At 43.8% G+C, this 22,519-nt stretch overlaps 2 protein-coding genes across 4 annotated transcripts in view; one reads left to right on the forward strand and one right to left on the reverse strand.

Annotated features, from left to right (window-relative positions):
• LOC133498474 (A disintegrin and metalloproteinase with thrombospondin motifs 7) overlaps positions 1-17,443 on the reverse strand; it is a 122,908-nt gene extending 105,465 nt beyond the window's left edge. For all 3 annotated transcript variants that reach the window (XM_061815340.1, XM_061815339.1, XM_061815341.1), the window contains exons 1-2: positions 17,146-17,443; positions 15,957-16,324 (exon numbers count right to left, since the gene is read on the reverse strand). In XM_061815340.1, the coding sequence (XP_061671324.1) occupies positions 15,957-16,324; positions 17,146-17,266 (489 nt within the window). In that variant the 5' untranslated portion in view covers positions 17,267-17,443. The remainder of the gene's footprint in view (positions 1-15,956; positions 16,325-17,145) is intronic.
• A 1,499-nt stretch (positions 17,444-18,942) lies between these two features.
• On the forward strand, positions 18,943-20,233 carry LOC133497500 (relaxin-3 receptor 1-like). The gene has a single exon (XM_061813395.1). It carries the CDS (start codon positions 19,115-19,117, stop codon positions 20,231-20,233), a length of 1,119 nt encoding a protein of 372 aa, XP_061669379.1. The 5' UTR covers positions 18,943-19,114.
• The last annotated feature ends 2,286 nt before the right edge of the window (positions 20,234-22,519 follow it).

Here is a 22,519-nt window from a genome sequence, read left to right on the forward strand (position 1 = left end):
ACGAGTGAACATAAGAACACTTACTGTAACATATGCCAAAGACTTTTTTAAGTATGCATCCATCCATTCATCCATTTTATTACCCGCTTATCCTCACAAGGGTCGCAGGAGTGCTCGAGAGCCTATCCCAGCTGTCAACGGACAGGAGGCAGGGTATATCCTGAACTGGTTGCCATCCAATCGCAGGGCAAATTGAGAGAAACAGGCGCACTCACAATCACACCTCGGGGCAATTTAGAGTGTCCAATTAATGTTGCATGTTTTTGGGCTGTGAGAGGAAACCAGAGTGCCCGGAGAAACACACTTGGTCACTGTATCCCCCCCCCATGCGCATACACACACAAAGGCATGCATGCACACGCACACAGCATTTTTAATCCAGGTCAAATAAAATGACCCACATTAAAAAGAAAGGCACAAGCGTATGAGATGTTGTTACGGACGTACCGTAATTCAAGATTACCTATTACACACATAGTGAAATACTGTCGTACACTACTGAAATTCTCACCCACTACTGAAACACTCGAAAACACCAATGAATCATGTGTTTGAGTATAAAAAAGGATTTTAGTACGATGTGTAGTAGTGTTTGTCTGAGAGCACTTCAGTAGTGCGTGAGAACATTTGAATCATGTGTGTGTGTTTCAGTAATTAGTATAGTGTTTCAGACATTTGAAAAAAGGAATCACAGATGTGTGAGAGTAAGGAGTGTGCGAGGGTTTTTGCTACAGTAGTGCGCATGAGATTGTTTCGGCAACGTATGAGAACATTTCAATAGAGTGTGTGTTCATTTCAGTACGTTTTGGATTGTGATATTGTTATCTGGATCCAAGAGCACAGTATTTCACTTTTGAGTGAAAGGTACTCCAGAACAGACAGCCGCTCACAGCCTACACAGTTGGGAAGTTATCCTCACACACATCGAGCTTGTGAGAATGTCATTAAATTTGCTGAGAAAATCTGGATGGATGAAGAAACCAGTGGGCCGATTTAGTACACGTTCACATGGGTGAAACTGGACGGCTGAGGAAATCTGTGGTTTACTGAACCCAATATGGGTTTATCCAGGAAACGCTGGAGAGGGCTGCAATCAATTTCCCTGGTGTTCATTTTTTAGGTAACAAGATACTGTTGACTGGGTTGCTTTCATCTCCTCTGAAAAGTTTAGGTGATCCTTCACTGTTTTTGCATTTCTTGTTTTTTATTTTTTGTGTGCAATAAAATGATGCCGACCCTCTGGTGGTAGTAAACAAGCAACAGAAACCACTGCAGGAAGCAAACACCTGATTCCATGCATTTAGCCTTTAATCATAAATTTATGTCCGATTTGTGTCAAAATGGTGAGCAATGTGCCCTTGGTAGGGACATGCTTCTATTTATGAACATGAACTATATCCAATAATTCATCCGTCTACGCCGTAGACTCTACGGAATCAAAGTCCTTCAGTCTTCAAAAGGATCTCCTTCCTTGTGTGATACAAAGAGCAAAAATGAATCCTTCAAACTACTGGGTGTCAAGCCGTATAGCATCACTTCCAGAAATGTTATTGCAAGTTTCAGTGGGAAGTAGGCAAGATTTCTCCATCCAACCACAAATGCTCGAGCTATAGCCTGCCATTATTCACACTGAAAGTCATGCCTGATAATGGGGACTTTCACTTCACCTCCCTGTTTGCAGCTGAAATTCCTCCAAAATTCTGAGGCACTCTGGCAACACATCACTTTCTTGTCCCGGTTCAAGCGCTGCATTTGGTAAACGCAATTTTATATTGACCTCAGATACAATAATTTCTGGGTCTTATAATGGACTCATTAAGTCAGTGAGAGAGTGGCTTCTTATGATCAGCAGCACAGCGCAAGAAGTTAGGGGTTGTTGTGATTCAGAGACTGCTAGGGCTGGAATATGTGGCTCCCCTGTGAGCCTCAGAAGCAGACAGAATGACCCACTGTTTGAACAAGTGAAATATCTTCTTTTTTTTTATTTCAAGTTCTGTTTCATTGAAAGTTACAGCCTTCCTTTCTTTCTCCCTTGTAATAATAACCGCATCAAAATCTTCACTTGTTCCCAAATTAAGCAGATTGCCCACAGTAATGTGTCGTTTAAGAAACAAGTGGCGCAGCTGTAAAGCGGTGGCCTCACAGTTCTGAGGACCAGGCTTCAATCCCGGACGTGCGTGTGTGGAGCTAGCATGTTCTCCTCGTGCCTGCGTGGGTTTTCTACAGGCACTCCGGTTTCCTCCCACGTCCCAAAAACATGCAACATTAATTAGACACTCTAAATTGTCCTGAGTTGTGAATGTGAATGCGACTGTTTGTCTCGATGTGCCCTGCGATTGGCTGGCAACCAGTTCAAGGTGTACCCTGCCTCCTGGCTGTTGACAGCTGAGATTGGCTCCAGCCTTCCCGCGACCCTCATGAGGAGAAATGACTAAGAAAATGGATGGATGGATGGATGGATGGATGGATGGATGGATGGATGGATGGATGGATGGATGGATGGATGGATGGATAATTTAATTCCACAGATCCACTTCTGGAAACTCAAATCATTAATTCCATGGTGGTTTGGTGAGTCCATATTTCTGTTTTCCACCAACAGTACCTCAATGAACTAATTCTGTGCAATTTCACTCAGCTCTAAAACTGAGGGCTGTCTTATTGTGTGATCGTCCTCTACCCCTGCTGAGGTTTGCCCTTCCGTCATCTATTTGGTGCACAAATAAATTCTGAGAATTCTGATCTCGCTTTGGTGAAATAACTCTTCAGTTATTGGAAATGTCACGATGCACCTGTGAACGATCAATATGAGTTGAATAGTGCGAAAGGCATTGTTTTAATGGCCTTCAGGGGAAAAATATGTTTAATCTTTATCAACAAAAATATCTCACGTTCCTTCACCACATACAAAGTAGTAACCCTAGTTTTATTATAAATTCTTCAAAATCCACAACACATACAGAGGATTGAAATTACGGTACTCGAGGGCCCACTGTGTTATAATAATGATATTAAGGTAAAAAGCTAAATAAAACTATTGAATATACACTATCAAAAGTATTATTGACGCTGTAATATCAAAGATCAGGTGACGCGTGGAACATAGTCGAGGTCGGAGAACTAAGGAAAATATTTTAATTACAAAACCCAATTGCCGCTAAAGTAGCTGGTGCGACCCAGAGTCCAGTGTTTGAGTTTCTTTTGTGTCACGTACTGTAGGTGTTTGTCTTTTTTAACCTGGCAACCAATGTTTATTTTGGGGGTACACTGCTGTAGCTCTACAGCCCTAACAGTATTGTTTGCATTACCCCAGGGGTGTCATGCAGATTCAATGGGTTAACATAGGCTACAGCTAATTTCATGCCGTACCAGTAAATATAGCATCATTTAAGTTCAAGTGTCATCCCTATAAACATTCTAAAATAGATATTGCAAAGAAAAATACATATAACATTATTCACTTCAATGTCGATACGTAAAAAAAAACGTGAGTAGAGAGCGCGTCATCCATGCTCAAAGTTGCCAAAGTGCCATTCTACAACATCCAAGTGGTCGCTATATTGGCTGCATCCTCTGTCCGTGACGTCACCGGACATTCGCCAATGAAAACACGTGGTGCACCCTACCATGGGAGACGAACACACCCCTTCTGACACGGAAGCTCTTCGGAAAGGAGAACGCCACACAGTCATGCTGCTTTAGGGGGTTGTTCATGGCTGCCGCAGTACGCGATGAACAACACCGTCGAGCCAGGACGGTTTACTGTTGTCGCCGCATTTTGCTGAGTGAGGAATTGTCAGCTGCGTTCTTCAGAGCCGCCGCCGTGCGCAAGCCCGAAGTGCAGCCTTCGCTGGCGAAGCGACGCAGCAGCCCGACGCTGTCCGACGCGCACATCAACATATTTCATACGCGGATCTTTTGTTACGTTATGAGAGACTGATTACGTGGTCCACCCCAAACTATTTTTTTTTAGTAGCTGTATACACACCTACCTGTCATTTGGAACTCACAAAGCTCTTGTCCTCTGCACCCGTGCAATCCATTTTTCACGACGAACCGGGTCTCTTTCAAACTGAGGAAGGGTAAATCCATCCTGCCGAGTGTTCAAGTAATGTCCAGCAATGCAAGGAGCCGGCATTTTGGCTAACACGAAGGAACAATGACCTACCTTCCAGGAGGTAAAACTAATGGAAACAAAAGAGTCCACTTGGGGGCGCTTCTGTCCTTTACGTCACTTCCTGCTTCTTCTCTAAATCAAATCCCTCGAGAGGATTTTAATGGAGGGAGTTACAAAAAGCTGTATACGTCAAAATCATGTTTGGTGGTGAAAAAACGCGTGGGTCCATGTCAGCTGCCGTTTTTTCATTAATAACATACTAAAAATCATGCATTTCATGACAGTGGCACTTAAAAGATGATTTCTGTAGAATTTCTACTTGAATGCTGAACATCTGTCACCAAGGTCACGTACTGTACTAAGAACTTAACTCAATAGTTGAAATAGACAATCTGAAACCTGAAGTTAGGCTGGTTGAAGTTGGACAGGAAATGTGTAAGGAGGAGGGTAATACAGTACCTACATTATCTCAAGAAGAATCAAACAGTTACTAGACTATCACTATGCAGTGAATGGTTGCATGATGATATCTTATTTGTAATCTTACTCAGAAATAAGATGTTATTGCAGACAAATACAATTTGGTTCTCTATTATGAATTGCTCATTCGGAGCCTCCAGGGTCAGGATGCTCTGGATCAGGATCCATCAAACATCCAGGGTACTATTCTAGCTTAGTTTACAGCACTTCTGTTTTTTGTAAAAATGATAACAGGAACATGGCAGTATAGAATACCATATGGTGAGTCCTGGGAGTGCTGTTCCTGTTCCAAAGATTCTGGGAGTGCACATAAGCAAAGCTCTCCATCGCACAGTGAGGGCAGCTGAGAATATCATCGGAACCTTACAGCACTTGCCTCCCTTGCAAAGCCCTCCGCATTATGGGGGATGCCACGCATCCATCACACGGTCACTTCGGTCTACTGCCATCAGGCAGGAGGCTGCCGAGTCTTCGGGTCAGGACTAGCCGACTCAAGACTCAAGATTCATCAGGCTGTCAGGAAGCTAAACTTTCTACCGCTCTACCCCCTCTACATGTCTTGTCCTCTCCTTGATTTTGTGAGCATGAAGAAGTACTGTAGTTTGTGCAAATGAAGCACGACAGAAGTATTAGGTTGTGGGTACAAATAAGTGGTTTGTGCGCACAAAATTGTATTTCTTTTTCCCATGTCATGGATGTCTTGGGTATATTAGCATATCATGTTTAGGCCAATCCTTCCTAAGCCAGTTAGAAAGCAACTACACAATGCTAATTAATTGGAGGCAGGGTAGCTATTTGCAGAGGATGGATCAAGTCACAAAGTGAGAGCTGCAAGATTCGATTTTCAAGGAAATCCCAAGTTACTCTAAAAACAATGAGGCCAATTGATCCGACCTAAATTTAAAATCTGGCAATTCATTCATTTAAATCACAAAATGTCTCACAACATACAACAAATTAAAACCTCTGGACATGACTCTGTAATGAGTGAAATAACCTTTGGCGTAATCTGTATATATCTCCAAGTAGTATGTCACTGCTTTGTTCTCGATTTTATCAGAAAACATAATCCATGAGTCCACTGAAATTGATTTAGCCTCTTCCTGCGCCATGTCATTTTTTTCATGAAGTGCTCCCGGTACTCTGAGTCCATAGCTTTGCGGGTTGCAACGTTTGTCGCATCCACCCCTTAAAAAATGAATTAGTTTTCCTTCAAACACAAATGATGTTCTCCTAAAAATTGCTTATATATTTTCATTTGTTTTGACAATATTAAATCAGACATTGCTTTCCATCTGTGTCTCTGACGGTGTTGGCATTTTAAGAGTTGACCGCAAGAACTAGTTTTTATATAATTATAATATATTAAAGGTGCATTTTTTTCCCAAATTTTGTGGTGCCCCCTGAAGCCATGGCATCCTTAGCCAGGCCTCGAGACTGTCACCAAATTGCCCACGTCATCATGTTCAGCGCCTCCACTGCTGAGGTGGCCAACCAGCGTTGTGACCACAAGGTGATCCGTGCCTGTCGTTGCGGCAACCCCTGACCGAGCACGTTGGTGAACACAAAAAGTGAGGGATGCTGTCAAGCTGAAGAAGGAGTCCTATCAGCCCATTTTAACCCATGGGACTCCCAAGGCACCTGTTGGGTACTGGGTGGCCAGGCAGAATGCAGCTTTGGTGGTTGCTGAAGCAAACACCCAAGCGTGGGAGGGAGGAGTTGGGTGAGGCCATTGAAAATGACTTCAAGACAGCTTACAGGAAATTCTGGACCACCGTCCGGCGTCTCAGATGGTGAAAGCAGTGCACTGTCAACACTGTGTATAGTGAGGATGGGGCACTACTGACCTCGACTCAGGACATTATGAGTCATTGGGGAGAATACTTCAAAGACTTCCTCGGTTCCACCGACACCCCTTCCTACGGGGAAGGAGAGTCTGGGTTCTTTGAGTCGGGCTATCTCTGAGGTTGAGGTCACATAGGTGGTTAAATAGCTCCTCAATGGCATGGCCCCGTGGATGGGGGGGTCAAATCAAAAGGCTTGGGATGTTGTGGGGGTGTCCTGGCTGACACACCTCTGCAACATCGCATGGACATTGGGGACAGTGGTTCTGGATTGGAAGTGATAGGGGACCCCAGGGTGTGTTCCAACTACAGGGGGAATCACACTCCTCAGCTTCCCTGGCAAGGTCTATTCAGAGATGCTGGAGAGGAGGATCCATCAGGAAGTCGAATCTCAGATTCAGGAGGAGCAATATGGTTTTCGTCCTGGCTGTGGAACAGTGGACCACCTATGGCAGGATCATTGAGAGTGCATAGGAGTTCGCCCAACCAGTCTACATGTATTTTGTGGACTTGGAGAAGGCATTTGTCCCTCGGGGAGACGTTTGTGTATTCCTTCAGGAGTATGGGGTACCGAACCCCTGACACGGGCTGTTGCCGGCAGTAAGTCAGACCCGTTTTCTGTGAGAGTTTCACTCCGCCAAGGCTCCCCGTTGTCACCGATTTTGTTTATAATGTTTCTGGATAGAATCTCTTGCCACAGACGAGGCATAGAGGGGGTCCGGTTTAGTGGCCTTAGCATTAAATCTCTGTTATTTGTAGAAGTGGTTCTGTTGGCTTGATCAAGTCAGCCCCAAGTGGAAGACTTCAAGTATCTTGGGATCTTGCTCATGAGTGAGGGAAGAAGTGGGAGATAAACAAGCGGATCACAGTGCAGCGTGTGAGAGAGCTAAGTCAAAAGGTGAAGCTCTCAATTTACCAGTCGATGTGCGTTCCTACCCTCACCTATGTTCATGAGCTGTGGGTCATGAGTGAATGAACAAGATCACAGATACAAGCAGCCAAAATGAGTTTCTGCCGCAGTGTGTCCGGGCTTTCCCTTAGAGATCAGGTGAGAAACTCAGTCATCCGGGAAGAGCTCGGAGTAGAGCCGCATCTATCTTCAGGGTTAAACATAAGACTACTTGCTGGACAGGAGTGTTGCTGTACAGTATATTATATATATATATATATATATATATATATATATATATATATATATATATATATATATAGTAAAGAAAATAAGTATTTGAACACCCTGCTATATTGCAAGTTCTCCCATTTGGAAATCATCGAGGGATCGGAAATTTTCATCATAGGTGCATGTCCACTGTGAGAGAGATAATCTAAAAAAAAATCCAGAAATCCCAATGTATGATTTTTCACAATTTATTTGTGTGATACAGCTGCAAATAAGTATTTGAACACCTGCATATCAGCTAGAATTCTGACCCTCAAAGACCTGTTAGTCCGCCATTCAAAGTCCACCTCCACTCCATGTATTATCCTGAATCAGATGCACCTGTGTGAGGTTGTCAGCTGCATAAAGACACAGGTCCACCCCATGCAATCAGTAACACTAAAACTTGTAACATGGCCAAGACCTAAGAGCTGTCCAAAGACACCAGAGACAAAATTGTAACACTCCACATGGCTGAAAAGGGCTATGGAGAAATAGATAAGTATCTTGCTGAAAAAAGGTCAATTTTTGGACCAATAATTAGAAAATGGAAGAAGCTAAACATGACAGTGAATCTCATTCGGAGTGGAGCCCCATGAAAGATATCACCTCGTGGGGTCTCAATGATCCTTAGAAAGGTGAGGAATCGGCCCAGGACTAGGTGAATGACCTGAAAAGAACTGTGACCACCGTTTCCAAGGTGACTGATGGTAATACACTAAGATGTCATGGTTTGAAATCATGCATGGCACAGAAGGTTCCCCTACTTAAACCAGCACATGTCAAGGGCCGTCTTAAGTTTGCCAATAATCATTTGGATGATAGAGAGGAGTCATGGGAGAAAGTTTTGGGTCAGATGAGACCAAAATTTTACTTTTTGCTCATAATTCCACTAACTATGTTTGCAGGAAGACGAATGATGAGTTCTACCCTAAGAACACTATCCCTACTGTGAAGCATGGGGGTGGTAGCATTATGCTTTGGGGTGTTTTTCTGCATATGGACAGGGCGACTGCACTGTATTAAGGAGAGGATGACTGCAGCCATATATTGTGAGATTTTAGGGAACAACCTCTTTCCCTCAGTCAGAGCACTTAAGATGGGTCTTGGCAGGGTCTTTCAACATGACAATGACCTGAAGCACACAGCCTGGAAAACATAGGGTTGGCTTCGTAAGAAGCATATCAAGGTTCTGGTGTGGTCTAGCCAGTCTCCAGACCTAAACCCAATGGAAAATCTTTGGAGGGAGCTGAAACTCCGTGTTTATCAGCGACACCCCGGAAACCTGTTTGATCTGGAGAAAATCTGTGTGGACGAGCGGGCCAAAATCCCTCCTGCAGTGTGTGCAAACCTGGTGAACAACTACAGGAAACGTTTGACCTCTGTAATTGCTAACAAAGGCTACTGTACCAAATATTAACATTGGTTTTCCCAGGTGTTCAAATACTTATTTGCAGCTGTATCACTCAGATAAATCATCATCATCATACATTGTGATTTCTGGAGTTTTCTTTTTAGATTATGTCTCTCACAGTGAACATGCACCTACGATGAAAATTACAGACCCTCCATAATTTCTAAGTGGGAGAACTTGCAATATAGCGGGGTGTTCAAATACTTATTTTCTTCACTATATATATACACACACACACTTGGAATGATGGCTTGGTTTTAGCGTGGGAAAGAATCTCAAAGTGGGCCTTGCATGCTTTGATCTTTTTGTATGTGGCCCTTGAAAGAAAACTTTGGACACCTGTGCTATAAGGAAATGTCATCCACTCAACAATAAATGCCATTGATCATATTTTGGAGTGTGAAGGTTAAATGTATTTATCATTGCATATATAATCTCTCAACAAATTGTGTTGATTTCCTCTCAAAAAATAGTTTTGTGTACTGCCCTGTACTTTATACAGACATGCAAACACAAGAGGCAGGGAAAGGGTGAAAAAAAAAAACATTTTAAGTGAGTTCTGGGAGTATCCCAAATGGGGCCAGTGGGAGAATTTTAACATAAACTAAGCAATGCGGAAGATTCTGAGGAGTACAATAATGACCGCTGGGATTGGGCAAAACAGTTACATTTTCTTCACACAGAAAAACATAAGTTTATAAAAATACATATTGACGTGCAGATTTCCAGCCATCAATTTTCTGAGCCCTTTATCCTCACAAGGGTTGTGAGACAGCCAGTTGCAAGACACATTGAAACAAACAACTATTCACATTCACACCTACGGGCAGTTTAGTGTCTTCATTTAACCTACCATGCAGGTTTTGGGGATGTGTGAGGATGTATGGATGGATGGATGGATTTGAAGGTGTAGCATACACAGCAGTTTCTTTATTGATGTCTCTAGGTGTGCCCTGTGATTGACTGGCAACCATTCAAAGATTTTTGCATTTTACCTGTCCGCTGGGATAAGCTTCCTCTCCGCGAAGACTTGGCCAGGGTATGTGGCGAATAAAATAGATGGTTGCATTTTGACATCCATATGGACAATGTCAAAAATGATTGCACCTCCACAACAATTCACTAACTTAAACAGCCATATTCTGAGTCCTGCCCACTGATCTGGTACTAGGCCCTCTGACTCTACTGAGTCACACTGGGCCATATCTGACCATCGGTTTGTTTTTTTCAATGCAAATTCTTAAGTATCTAAAGCTAACCCGTATCTCCTTCTGCAATATCAAGAATGTTGAGTAATCTTTACACGCACTTGTGAATGGACTCTGAAGATTTTACAATACTATCCAACCAAGAGGATTTTAGTTTTGAACTTTTCCAACTTGGCATCAATGTTGTAATACTAGAATATAACCTGTGCTGCACAGTATAAACCTCTTTTATTATTATTAATTTTTATTTTGATGTGTAGGGTATTGTTTCAGCTTTCTCTAAAAGTCAGAAATATGTATTTATTTTGAGAGGATTATGACTAGAAACCCATGACATTATTTGCCAATGGAGTAAGAAAACTATATTTGGTAAGATTTCTTGAAATCCGAAAAATTGGAAAAAAATCTCTAGAAGAATATTGTATATTGACATAAGTGGTGAAATACTCATTCTCTCTCACTCAAATCAAATAATCTCCAAAGTAGTTCGTGAATTCTTCTTCGATGGCTTCTTTCTTATCAGTTTGAATGAAAATGCCTTAAAAGGTGTCCAACTTATGACATTTCTACATAATTCAAGAGTTACTGGTGTGTGTGAGAATATTAGTTGCTGAACCTGCGCAAATGTTTCGTGAGGTTCAGCGTCAATGGATAGGCAGCAGGGATTATGCAGATGCTACATCACCAGGTAACAATTCTCAATTTAGAGAACACGACTGGAAGGGCCATGTTCACCACACAACCCACAGTCCTGATATTTACAAATTGCATCTCATCTGAGTGGTATTATATATGTGTACAGTTGTGACAATAAAAAGGCATTTTTTCAAACTTTTCCCATTATATCACTTTATGAATTTTGAATAAATATCATAATAATTGATAATGGATGTGGGAGGAAACTGGAGTTCCCAGAGAAAACCTGCATAGGAACAGGGAGAACATGCAAACTCCACACAGACAGGGCCAGGATTTGAACCCCGATCATCAGAACTGTGAGGCCAATATTCTGACCCAGGGTTCATACTCACTCTGACCCAAAAAATTTAAGGGCTTTTTAGGGGCATTCTTAGGGGCTGACAAGAATAATTTAGGGCTGACACTGAAAAAATTTAGGGCCGACACGAAAAATTTAGGGCCATCGTGGCAAATCAAGAATAAGGAAAAAAGACTCATCCAATGGTGCCAGCAACCATGCTTGGTTCATCAAAGGTTCCAGTACCTCTGACAGTGATCACCTTGTGGTAGTTCTCATTGATATGACCATTGTCAATGTCTTCACATAACAGTCTACAGAAAAACAGATTCTAACTACAACCGCAGTATATACACATATTTACAAATGTCTTCTACTGATGTCTGTCTCAGCACCCCTACGAGTCTAGCTCCTTGAGCCTACCCAGTGCCTCCTCTATTTGTTGCTGCAGAGGTGCCAAAGTGGCTCTCTTGTCCTTTGCTCTGCCTCTGAGTGCATTGGCCTCGTTGATAAACCTCAGATTCCTCTTTTCTTCTGCCTCCTCACACAGCCTGTCACCCTTCTCAATAAGCATAGATATGTCAGTCTCTATTCTGGCTTTTTTGGCTTTGAGGCTGTCTATCTCTGCCTTAGCTACCTTCCTCTTCTCGGCCTGTTTTGATGCATCCTTCTTCTTCTTTTTCTCCTCTAGATGCTGGACGTAAATACTTCTGGCAGAAGACACAGCAACAAACAGCTACTTTGTGATAGGCACCATGTCAGGCCCTCCATATTCCTGGATCCCCTCCACTATTTGCCTCCGAGCAATCAGTGACTCCTTGCTTAGATTGTCCTCGGTGACCTCCTTCTTTGTCGAGGAGCCTCTTTCCACAGATGCCTCTCCATGGGACAGGAGCAGCAGCTGCTTTATGACGCCCCATAGCTCCTGGAACTGCTGGCTTTCCTGCTGATGCAGAGTGGAGTGGAAGAGCGTGTCCAGCCTGTCCTTAGAGATGTTGAAATCAGAGAAAGCGACCCTAATCTCCTCATCTTCTTGGATCTTTTCACTCAGTCTGGAATACTGGAACAGACTCCTGTTGCAATTGCTTTCCTCCACCCTTCTGTGATCCACCATGATGTTTAAGGTTTTTTGGAGTTTTTTGTTGTTCTCCTTCTCATCTTTCATGGCAATCAGCCAAGGGTCCATCCATCTTAGTAGGTAGACTAAACTGTATATGATGGGGGCCTTCTCCAGCAACTTTTCTATCATGTTTACCAGGAAAGTTTGGCAGCTCATTCTAAATTCCTGCTTTACACGGTCAGTTGCAATGCCAGATTTCAGAAGCAGTCTTTCACTAGCAAAACCTATGCCTACTTTTGATAGATCCACAAATGTGACTTGTCACCCACATTAATCTTGACAAGGCTGGTGAGGGAGGCTGCCTTTTCTTTAAGGAATTCAGGCTTGATGAACTTTTCCATCAGAGTCTTGATGAGGGTGCCCATGTCCTTTGCGATGAAGGGAAGCATAGGCTTGTCAGTCTGGTACAATTTCAGGAATGGTTCCAACAGCTTGGCGCACATAAGAAAGAAGTGAAGCTTGGCAACAAAGATGGGGTCCTGTGCTGCTTTCTGAACAACAGTGAAGGAGCTGCTGGTTGGACAGGTGACCTTCTTCGTCCTTACTGCCTCGCAATAATCTCGTACGTGTGGCATCAGGGTAATGGCTCTCTCTGCCACATTAATGTTTTCAAGGCATCTGTGCTTGCAGAACATGAGAGGGAGAGTGTTGGATCCAGTGACTTGTTTAAAGTCCTCACGCCTGGCAGGTGCATCGCGAAACAAGTTGTAGAGGCTGGACAGAAAATCTTCCACCCCCCATCCAGCTGCATGCAACTGATTCGAAATGCATTATGGAGGATGTGTTGACCGCAGCTTCCAGTCTGCAGCATGCGGCAGGTGGTCATCTTTTCTATTTGTTCTTGAATAGAATTGTACAGCTTCCTATTAACAATGGGGCCATCCATTGAGAGCTAGAGCGGCTTTTGGTGACCGAAGTCACACACGATAGGGTCCAGACGCTCCTGAAGATCAGTTGCTGCTGAATATCCGAGGAATTCAGAGGTGAGGTAGCAAGTGCGGACCCGGTCATCCATCCACAATCGCAGATGAATGTCCACCTGCTTCTCTTGTATCTCATGATTTAGAGACTCATCAAAGAGGAGGACATACTCTGATTCAGCCTTCACTTTCTGCCTCAGTAGAGATGAAAAGTGGGCAGCGATCCCAAATGTAGCCAGGTACGAAGTCTTCCTTTCCCCACAGTGGTAATTTTTAGCAGTGTCACTGTCTGGAAACATGACTGCAAAAACTTTTGAATTATTTTCACAAGATTTGTAACTGTAATGGCTGCAGATCACTTTTAAAGTCCAATGATCTCTGCCTTTAACGAGTCCGTTTTTGTGTATTGAATTACGTTCATAAAGCCTGACTTCTGGCTGGTTGAAGTCGATGACTGGACAACTGTAGGTGCTCATGCACTGCCAGTACCACTGCCTGAAGTTGATGCTTCGCTATCTTGATATTTTGACAGAAACAGATTCATACTAACGGAAGATGAGACAGTCTTCACCAAATCACCGTGTCTCCTGTTTTCCGGTGCGACTCCAGTGCTTTGACGCCCATCTTTCCAAGCAGGTAACGCTCTATGCACAGATAACAATAGAACATGTGCCGATTGTTTGGATCGCGACGAACGCAGCTCCCAAACTCCTCACTTTCAACCCAAGCATCTTGAAAAATGCACTTCCCCATGATACAAGTTGGATCGATCAAAGAACTACACTACGTCGTAACGACGACGAAGTCAAATGCTTACTCACGGAAACAAACAATGGAAGATCGACGACAAGATGGCGACTAGTTGTGAACACAGCTGTTTTGGACACCAGACGGATGTCTATTTTTTTTTTAAAATTAAAGCTTAATTTTTTTAGGGTGGGTTTTGGCAGTAGAGGTCCTCCCTTTGATTGTTTTTTTTTATTTAAGGCCTTTTTAAGGGCTTGACCGGTTTATTTTAAGGACTTTTAGGGACCCCTAAATGCACCCTCGGAAATTTAGGGTTTTTTAGGGACTTTTAGGGCCGCGTGCGAACCCTGTGACCAGTTGCACTACTGTGCCACCTAGAAATCAAGCGTTAGCGCTCGTACCAGCGCTCGTGCCAGCGGTTGTATGTATACATGCTACTGTTGTTTCCATTCATGCTTTAAAGTTTCAGTGTGGTAGAGGAAATTTAATTCCAATAAACTCATTTTTATTACATTGTTTGTCAAGTGGTGGCACGGTGGGGGAGCTGGAAAGTGTTGGCCTGACAGTTCTGAGGTCTGCGTCTGTGTGGACTTTGTCCTTGTGAGGATAAACGGCTAAGAAAATGAATGAATGGATTATTTGTCATGTTGTAATGTTAATTTGATCTGACATCTTAGAATACATGACCAGAGCAGTCATTTGCAACCTTTTTGGAGCCAAGGCACATATTTTACAATTAAAAGTCACCCTGTACACCAACAAACAAAAATGACACAAAGAGTAGTTAAATTAATTAGTGTATGTACTTACTGCCAACTAATAGAAGAACATTAATTTGTTCTGTCTGTCACTATGCTTCACTGGCATAAATAGAGGAACAAAAAAAAAATATTTATTGTAATTATTATAATATATTGAGCAACTAAGGACAAGCATAAAGTAAACAGGTAACAGGTAATTTAAATAGTTGTTTTGCTCCATCTTGTGATGGGATCTGTGATCGATTTTCAGTTGTTAAACTCGCTGATTGGTGATCCCCAAAAATCTTGAACGTGTAGCAGGGGTGGCCAACCCATGGCTCTCAAGCTGCATGCGGCTCTTTGCCTTTTTTTGCTGGGCTCTGGTGAAGGCGCAAAAGCATATTGAAAATCTATTCATGTACGGGCGAACAAGTTCATTATGCTAGTGGCAAGCAAGCTTTCCTTGCGTTTATTACAGTATTTGCGTGCGTGCTTTGCTTGATTTGATTACGGTTGGTACGGGTATTTTGACAACAAGCTCAGCGTGTCTCTGCGAGTCAGTGGCTAAGTGAGACAGAACTCCACAGCGGGAGGTTGAGAAGGGAAAAAAAGCGCAATGGCAATCGGGGAAGAGTGTCTTTACTGCTTTGAATATGAAGCTTTAAAATCAAATTAAAATTAGACTACTTTTCAGTACCTCTACTTGTTGTGTTGATATTAATTACTTTTAACAGGTTGCATGCACCTGTTTATTATTAAAATATGGCATGTGTGGCATGGTAACGACTGGTTAGTACATCGAGCTCACAGTTTTGAAGACACAAGTTCAAAGCTGCCCTCTCTTGTTTGCAGTTTTCATGTTCTGCCCATGCTTTTGTCGGTTTTCTCTGGGTACTCAGGTTTCATCTCACATTCCAAAAACATGCATTTCAGGTTAAATGAAGACTCCAAATTGCCTGGAGATTTGCTTGTGAGTGAGAGTGTATCCATCTATATGTACCCTGTGATTGGCTGGTGACCGGTTTACGGTGCTCCCCTCTCACCCATAGTTAGCTGAGCTAGGTGCAGAGTGAGGATGAGTGGTATCGAAATTAATGGTTGGATGGAGGAAGGTTACATGCTCAATGATTGAAAATGTAAATCCAATTGTGCAGTTATGGGCTCCTGCTGCAAGCTGTTCAATATTTTTTGATGGGTAAAGTGTGATTTTAAAGACTGGTGTACAACTCACCAGTCCATGGCAGGTACTTATCGCTGCGCTCCCTTTGACAGCAGTCCCGTCCCATACTTCACCCAGGAAATGACACTGTGCAGCTCCAGGTGGGCGGATCCTTCCCCCTTTAAGGCCACCATAGCGACGCTCCGTCAAGAAGCCTGGGGCCAGCAGCTGTTTGTTGAGAGTCAAATTAAAGTGCAAACTATGGCCGCCATGCCACAACTGGTAGAAAACTCTCTCCGGGTCCACGAACTCCTCTGAGGCACGGCGACGTTGTACACGGCGAGCATGATGAGACAGGAAGTTGGACAGGAAGTGACCTCTGACATTCACTCTAGTGGGGTTAACCACTTCATATGGAGGAAGATCCTGGAGAAAACTCTCTGTTGGAGCCACGGTGGGAAGAGAACAAGGAAAAGAAGAGCTATTCAATCGGGGCATGAGAAGAATAACAGTACTGTATCTTCGTTTCCAGGGCAACCAGCAGACCGTTTAGCTCTGAGATCGACCATTTCTTTGTTTGGTGCCAGTTTTCCTGTCATTTTTAATAGCTTCAGTGTGTACAATGCTTTTTATGCTGTTGCAGTATAAACAAAGAAACCCAATTAGTATAGTTTAATTTAATTTACCCAACATGCATGTTTTTGGAATGTGGGACAGTCCAGCATGCTCCAGACAGGAAGGCCACAGCCAAGGTTCAAACACAGAACCTCACAACTGTGAGGCAGATGTGCTAACCACTACACATCCACTATGCTGCATGTGATGCTGACCTTCGATGTACTGCATGTGACATGTGACTTGCTCGAATCTGCACTTTCACATTGGTGCAATAATTAATCAAGAGAGCTTCAAATTTGCTACTAAAGAAAAATTGCTGGGAGTGATCTTTTCTATTGTTCACTAAGAGATCGATGTGAGTGTTGGACATGTAGTTGCGGTCTGCTTCGTTCAAGGGCATTTAAAAACTACATAAATGCTTCGCTGGGGTGGGAGTGCGGGGTGAGGGGGGGGGTGCTTCACTGTGCTCAGTCCAAGCACAGTTGCTCTTTCTTTGTATAAAAGGGATGAATGCTGGCTTGGCACTTCACCTGCTTTATGCGTTTCCATACATCGGTATAGGCCAATGAGTACAAGAACATCTTTTTAATGATAGTGCTTTACAATTCACGTGAAAGGAGGCTGGTTGGAGTGCTTGACTGACCTGATTGTCGTGGCAATCCCAGCCCAGACTTGCAGTTGTCCAGCACGGTGAAAAGCAGCACGAAAAAGTAGATGGGAGACGCTCCACGTCCAGCGTGACGCCCGCAGTCCAATCGGGTCATTTTGGCTGAAGTTTACACTCATTTATTGCTTCTAACGCGGTGCCTAATGTCGGTTCCGTGGCTGGAGCGAGCGCACACTTTACAGCACTTTCTGCAATTCGAGCCTCATCGCTACTTTGGATACATTCCCCGTGCTTGACTTGTTGTTTCTCCATCCGCCTCTCGCCACAGTCAGCTTGTGACAGCTAGAAAACTTTGCAAAGTTTCGCAGCAGAACCACCCCCACAGATGGGTGGGACCAAGACAATGGGCTTTCTCTTCTGCTCAACTGCAAGACGTTTTAAAGGAGAATCCCAGTGAATCCACTGGACCCGACCCAGTGCTGAGCAACCAGCATGCGCATACCACCAAGACATTAAAGTCATCTTGGGTCACGAAGGACTCCCCCGGGTTCACGACTTTACTGTCTAAACACACATTCATCAGTATGTCATTCAACACGTGTTTAATTCAATTACGGTGCCATTAAACAACGCGATGACGGGGGAGGTGTAAGAACAAGACCAAAACAAACGAAAAAGAAACGAATAAGTCAATGAAAACAATTAAAAGGAGGCGGCACGGTGGATCAGCTGGAAAGTGTTCACAGTTCTGAGGTCCGGGGTTCAATCCCGGACCCGCTTGTGTGGAGTTTGCATGTTCTCCCAGTGCCTGCGTGGGTTTTCTCCGGGCACTCCGGTTTCCTCCCACATCCCCAAAAACATGCCACATTAATTGAATAATCTCAATCAGTGGTTCCCAAACAGTGTGCCGGGGTACATTAGTGTGCCGTGAGCGCTCTTTAGGTGTGCTGTGGGAAGTTATCCAATTTTATGTAATTGCTACCAAAAAAAGAACATTATTCCAAGAAATAATGTATCTTTATTCATCTATTTATGCCAGTGAGGCACAATGACAGACAGAACAAAAAAAAATGCTATTCTATTAGATGGCAAGAAGTACATACAGTAATTAATCAATCAATTTTTGGAGAAATTTACTTTTGTTGGTGTGCCGTGGGATTTTTCAATTGTAAAATATGTGCCATGGCTCTATAAAGGTTGGAAATCAGTGATCTAAATTGCCCTTAGGTGTGATTGAGTCCAGCTCTTTGTCTCTATGTACACTACGATCTGCTGGCAACCAGTCCAGGGTGTACCAGCTCCTGTCCGTCACCTGCTGAGATAGTCTCCAGCACTCCTGCGACCCTCGTGAGGATAAGCGGCTCCGAAAATGGGTGATGGGATAGGTGGATGGATGGCTAATTCAAAGGTTTTGACCCTGACTGTATTTGTGTGCCATCTAGTGGAAGAACGCAGAAAAACGCATCCATCATCCACGCAATCCATCCCATCCATTTTCTAAGCCGCTTATCCTCACTTTCTGAGCCACTTATCCTCACGATGGTCGGGGGAGTGCTGGGGCCTATCTCAGCTGTCAATGAGCAGGAGGGAGAGAAAAGGACACTCACACAATGAGTCACCAGACATATTGACTGTATCTGTCTGCTACACAAACAACACGGTTTAGGTTGGATGGCTCTGCTTTTTCATTGTTGATGTAAAACAATACACACCAACATTTTGCTCCATTTTCATCAGTTTTTATTTATTTTTTTCCGTTGATTGCCGTTATGTTTTATTTCCCACGCCTCTTTGTCAGTCCGTGTGCGCCTTTTACGCACACCCTTGGCGAGCTGTGCATCCAGCACAAAATGAGGCGGTGATTCAGCTGCACACACGTTGATGCAAGCCAGCCCATCCCGAGCCTATAAAAGCTCACGCTGCCCTCAGCCGTCCGTCAAAGACGAGCGACGATGGGCAGCAATCCTGACACGTCCTGAGTGGCACGCAGGGTTCTGTGGTGAAGATGGATGCTCTATTAAACGAGAGTGACGCATTGAACCGGAGCGCGCCTGGCGAGGAGACGTTCCGTGTCGATGGCGCGGACGGGAGTCCCTTCGTGAGGATCTTCATCTCCGTGGTCTACTCGGTGGTGTGCGCCGTGGGCTTGGTGGGGAACCTGCTCGTCTTCTACCTCATGCGGCTCGGGCAAGGTCGGAAGAAGTCGGCCATCAACTTTTTCATCATCAACCTGTCCGTGACCGACTTCCTGTTCGTGCTCACCCTGCCCTTCTGGGCGGTGGACACGGCGCTGGACTTCAGCTGGCCCTTCGGAGGCGCAATGTGCAAAGTGGTGCTGTCCGTCACGGTGATGAACATGTACGCCAGCGTCTTCTTCCTCACGGCCATGAGCGTCACCAGGTACTTGTCGGTCACTTCTGCGCTCAAGGCCTCCGCGCCCAGATGGTCGAGGTGGGTCAAGTGGGTGTGCGCCGTGCTGTGGTTGGCGGCAACTGCGGCCACGGCTCCCACGGCGGTCTTCTCTGCGATCACCGTGGTAGCCGGAGAAAAACTCTGCCTTCTGAAATTCCCGGAGGGACACGACTGGCTGGCCCTGTACCACATCCAAAAAATCCTCGTGGCTTTTATCATCCCTCTGATGATCGTCTCCGTCAACTACCTGATGCTCCTGCGCTTCATTCGACGCAAGAGCATGTGCTCCGGCAACCGGAAGAGGAGGTCCAAAGTTACCAAATCCGTGGCCATTGTCGTTTTATCCTTTTTCTGCTGCTGGATGCCAAACCACGCCATCACCTTCTGGGGCGTCTTGGTCAAATTGAACGCAGTCAACTGGGATCGTTCCTACTACATGGTGCACGCGTACGTCTTCCCGGTCACCGTGTGCTTGGCGCACGCCAACAGCTGTTTGAACCCGGTGCTGTACTGTCTCACGAGGCCGGAGATCAGAAAGATGCTCAGCACTTTGTTCTGGCGGGCCCCCGCTCAGTGCGCCAAAACCGACAATGGCTGCAAGACGCACTCAGCCCGGACTCCTGACAACGTCGAGTGCACTTTGTCTGTGGTCGGTCGCAAAGGATTTTCAAGCGCCAAAATCGATCCGTGTCATTCACAATCTCAAAGTTGAGTTTGCAGCATCGTTTGTTCATCGTGAATGTGACAGAAGTGTTCGGAAGTGTTTTTTTTTTTTTTTTAATTATGTTATTTTATTCGAATCATCATAAATAGACAACAAAAATCAAAACACTGTCATTTTGTAAAAACCGTGTAACAGATATTCGTGTCATTTTTCTCCCCACTAATGTAATTTCACTGTATTGTAGCTAAAATTTTTATTTGGTTTCAATGTTTGATTCAATATGGGGCGCAGGGGTGACTATTGATGACGTTGATATTGTGCGGAGAATGTGAAAGAATGAAACAGATACTTTTCCTGTTAATGTACACTCTGTAAATAGAGAATGTAAAAATAAATGCATTTTTCAACTGAAAATATTTCTTGAGTTTAAAAAATACCAACTCTATCTATCTATCTATCTATCTATCTATCTATCTATCTATCTATCTATCTATCTATCTATCTATCTATCTATCTATCTATCTATCTATCTATCTATCTATCTATCTATCTATCTATCTATCTATCTATCTATCATCTATCTATCTATCTATCTATCTATCTATCCATCCAGAGTGGTATGACAGTGACCCCCCTTCCCGCTTTCTCATGTTTTGTTTTTCACATTTGCTAAAATATAATTTTCACGTCATCAAACCACTACAAACTACAACTAAACTGGTGCTATAGTATGTACTTTAAATGTTAAAATTGTGATATTGCACTGACACCTGAATGTGTGTGTGTGTGTGTGTGTGCATTTAAAACTGTGCTCCTCTGACAAAACACCCTTTGCCCCCCAGCTCAAGCCCAACAGTGAAACAGGTCTACAACCAGCACTGTGGGCCTGACAACAGCGAGCAGCATATTTAAAGGTCTAGTTACACATAAAGCAAAATTTTGAGTATATTTTTAATAAAAAAGGCAGACAAAATTGACCCATCCGTTTTTTCACCACACGCCATGATGTTGTCGTATATGGCAGGTAGGTGTGTATAGAGCCATTAAAAATAATAATATTTGGGGGGATTAATTTGTCTCACAGTTTATAGCATTTACTGCGTGTGAATATAGAATGAATCCCATTGGTCAAACCGGGAACATATAACAGAGCACTAGTATTGCGTTTAAGACAATTTAATCACACACACAAAACAATACATTACAACACAAAACAATAAAATAGAATTACAAAGACAGTTTAGTGGTGTGTAACACGAGCTAACTAGCCAACTAAACGTATAGTCACCAAACTCGAAAAACTTCTCCGAAAGCAGGAATAATAAAAAGCTCCGTCAGCATCCGACGACGTGATCCTTCTCTCAGAACGTAACAAAAGATCTGCGTCATAATAACTTCATAAAGCACGTAAGTCAGGGGTGACAAATGTGTCGATGTGCGCGGGCTGGCGTTGTTGTTGTTTGCCGACGTTGTTGTTGTCCGCCGATGTTGTTGTTGTTCGTCGGGGTTGTTGTTGTTTGCCGGTGTTGTTGTTGTTTGCCGGCGTTAGCCCAAACGCGGAGGAGGATCGGGCGAGGAAGTTGTTTGGCCCCATGTGGAGAGGAGAAAGGAGATCTCCCCCGATCGGCCACCAATGTCTGGGCACCCCTGAAGTAGTTACTTCACCCGGCATTGGTCCTCCTGAGTACCCTACATACACAAGACTTGTAAAAGAATTAGGAAATCAAACAATTATAGGCATGTCATCTTGAATATTTCATCAGGTTCCCCGTCCGTCTGTCGGAATCCAAAAATCTCTCCTGTTCATCTGCCATAGCAGGTGGCACAGCGTCTTCTCAATGGTGACTGTCGCAGTGTGACATCTGCAAATGATGGTGCAGGCAATATGGCTGCCACTGGGATGTCGAGTGAGGCTTCCGCAACTGTGCGCATGAATGACATGCTCTTCCCTCATTTTTTTTCTCTCGTATAGACATTGAAGTGAAAAATATTATATGTAGATTTCATAACAATAACTATTTTAAAATGTTTATATGGATGTCAGTTGGGCTTTAATCATTTTAGTGGGTGTTCAAAATTGACTTGCAAAAGCCACTATGAGGTTTAAAAACCACCATGAGATTATACATAATTAAAAAAACAACACCATTGAATCTGATCTCTAATTTGCGCCTCTGGCCGTCTGCCGATGAGACAGTAGCAAGAGGTGGCGGCCAGTCGACTAATCCCCTCTTCTGATCCAGATCCAAAAGAACCGCTAAAGTGGCCTGATCCTCTTTAAGATGGAGGCAGAGGGGAGTAAATTGTTCGTATTGTTGCGGTCAAAGGGCTTCA

This window comes from Syngnathoides biaculeatus, chromosome 3, assembly GCF_019802595.1.
Source record: "Syngnathoides biaculeatus isolate LvHL_M chromosome 3, ASM1980259v1, whole genome shotgun sequence".
In the NCBI taxonomy this organism is placed as follows: Eukaryota; Metazoa; Chordata; class Actinopteri; order Syngnathiformes; family Syngnathidae; genus Syngnathoides; species Syngnathoides biaculeatus.

Excerpts from the sequence above, each read along its gene's own strand:
- LOC133497500 (XM_061813395.1), top strand. The coding sequence starts at position 19,115 with ATGGATGCTCTATTAAACGAGAGTGACGCATTGAACCGGAGCGCGCCT.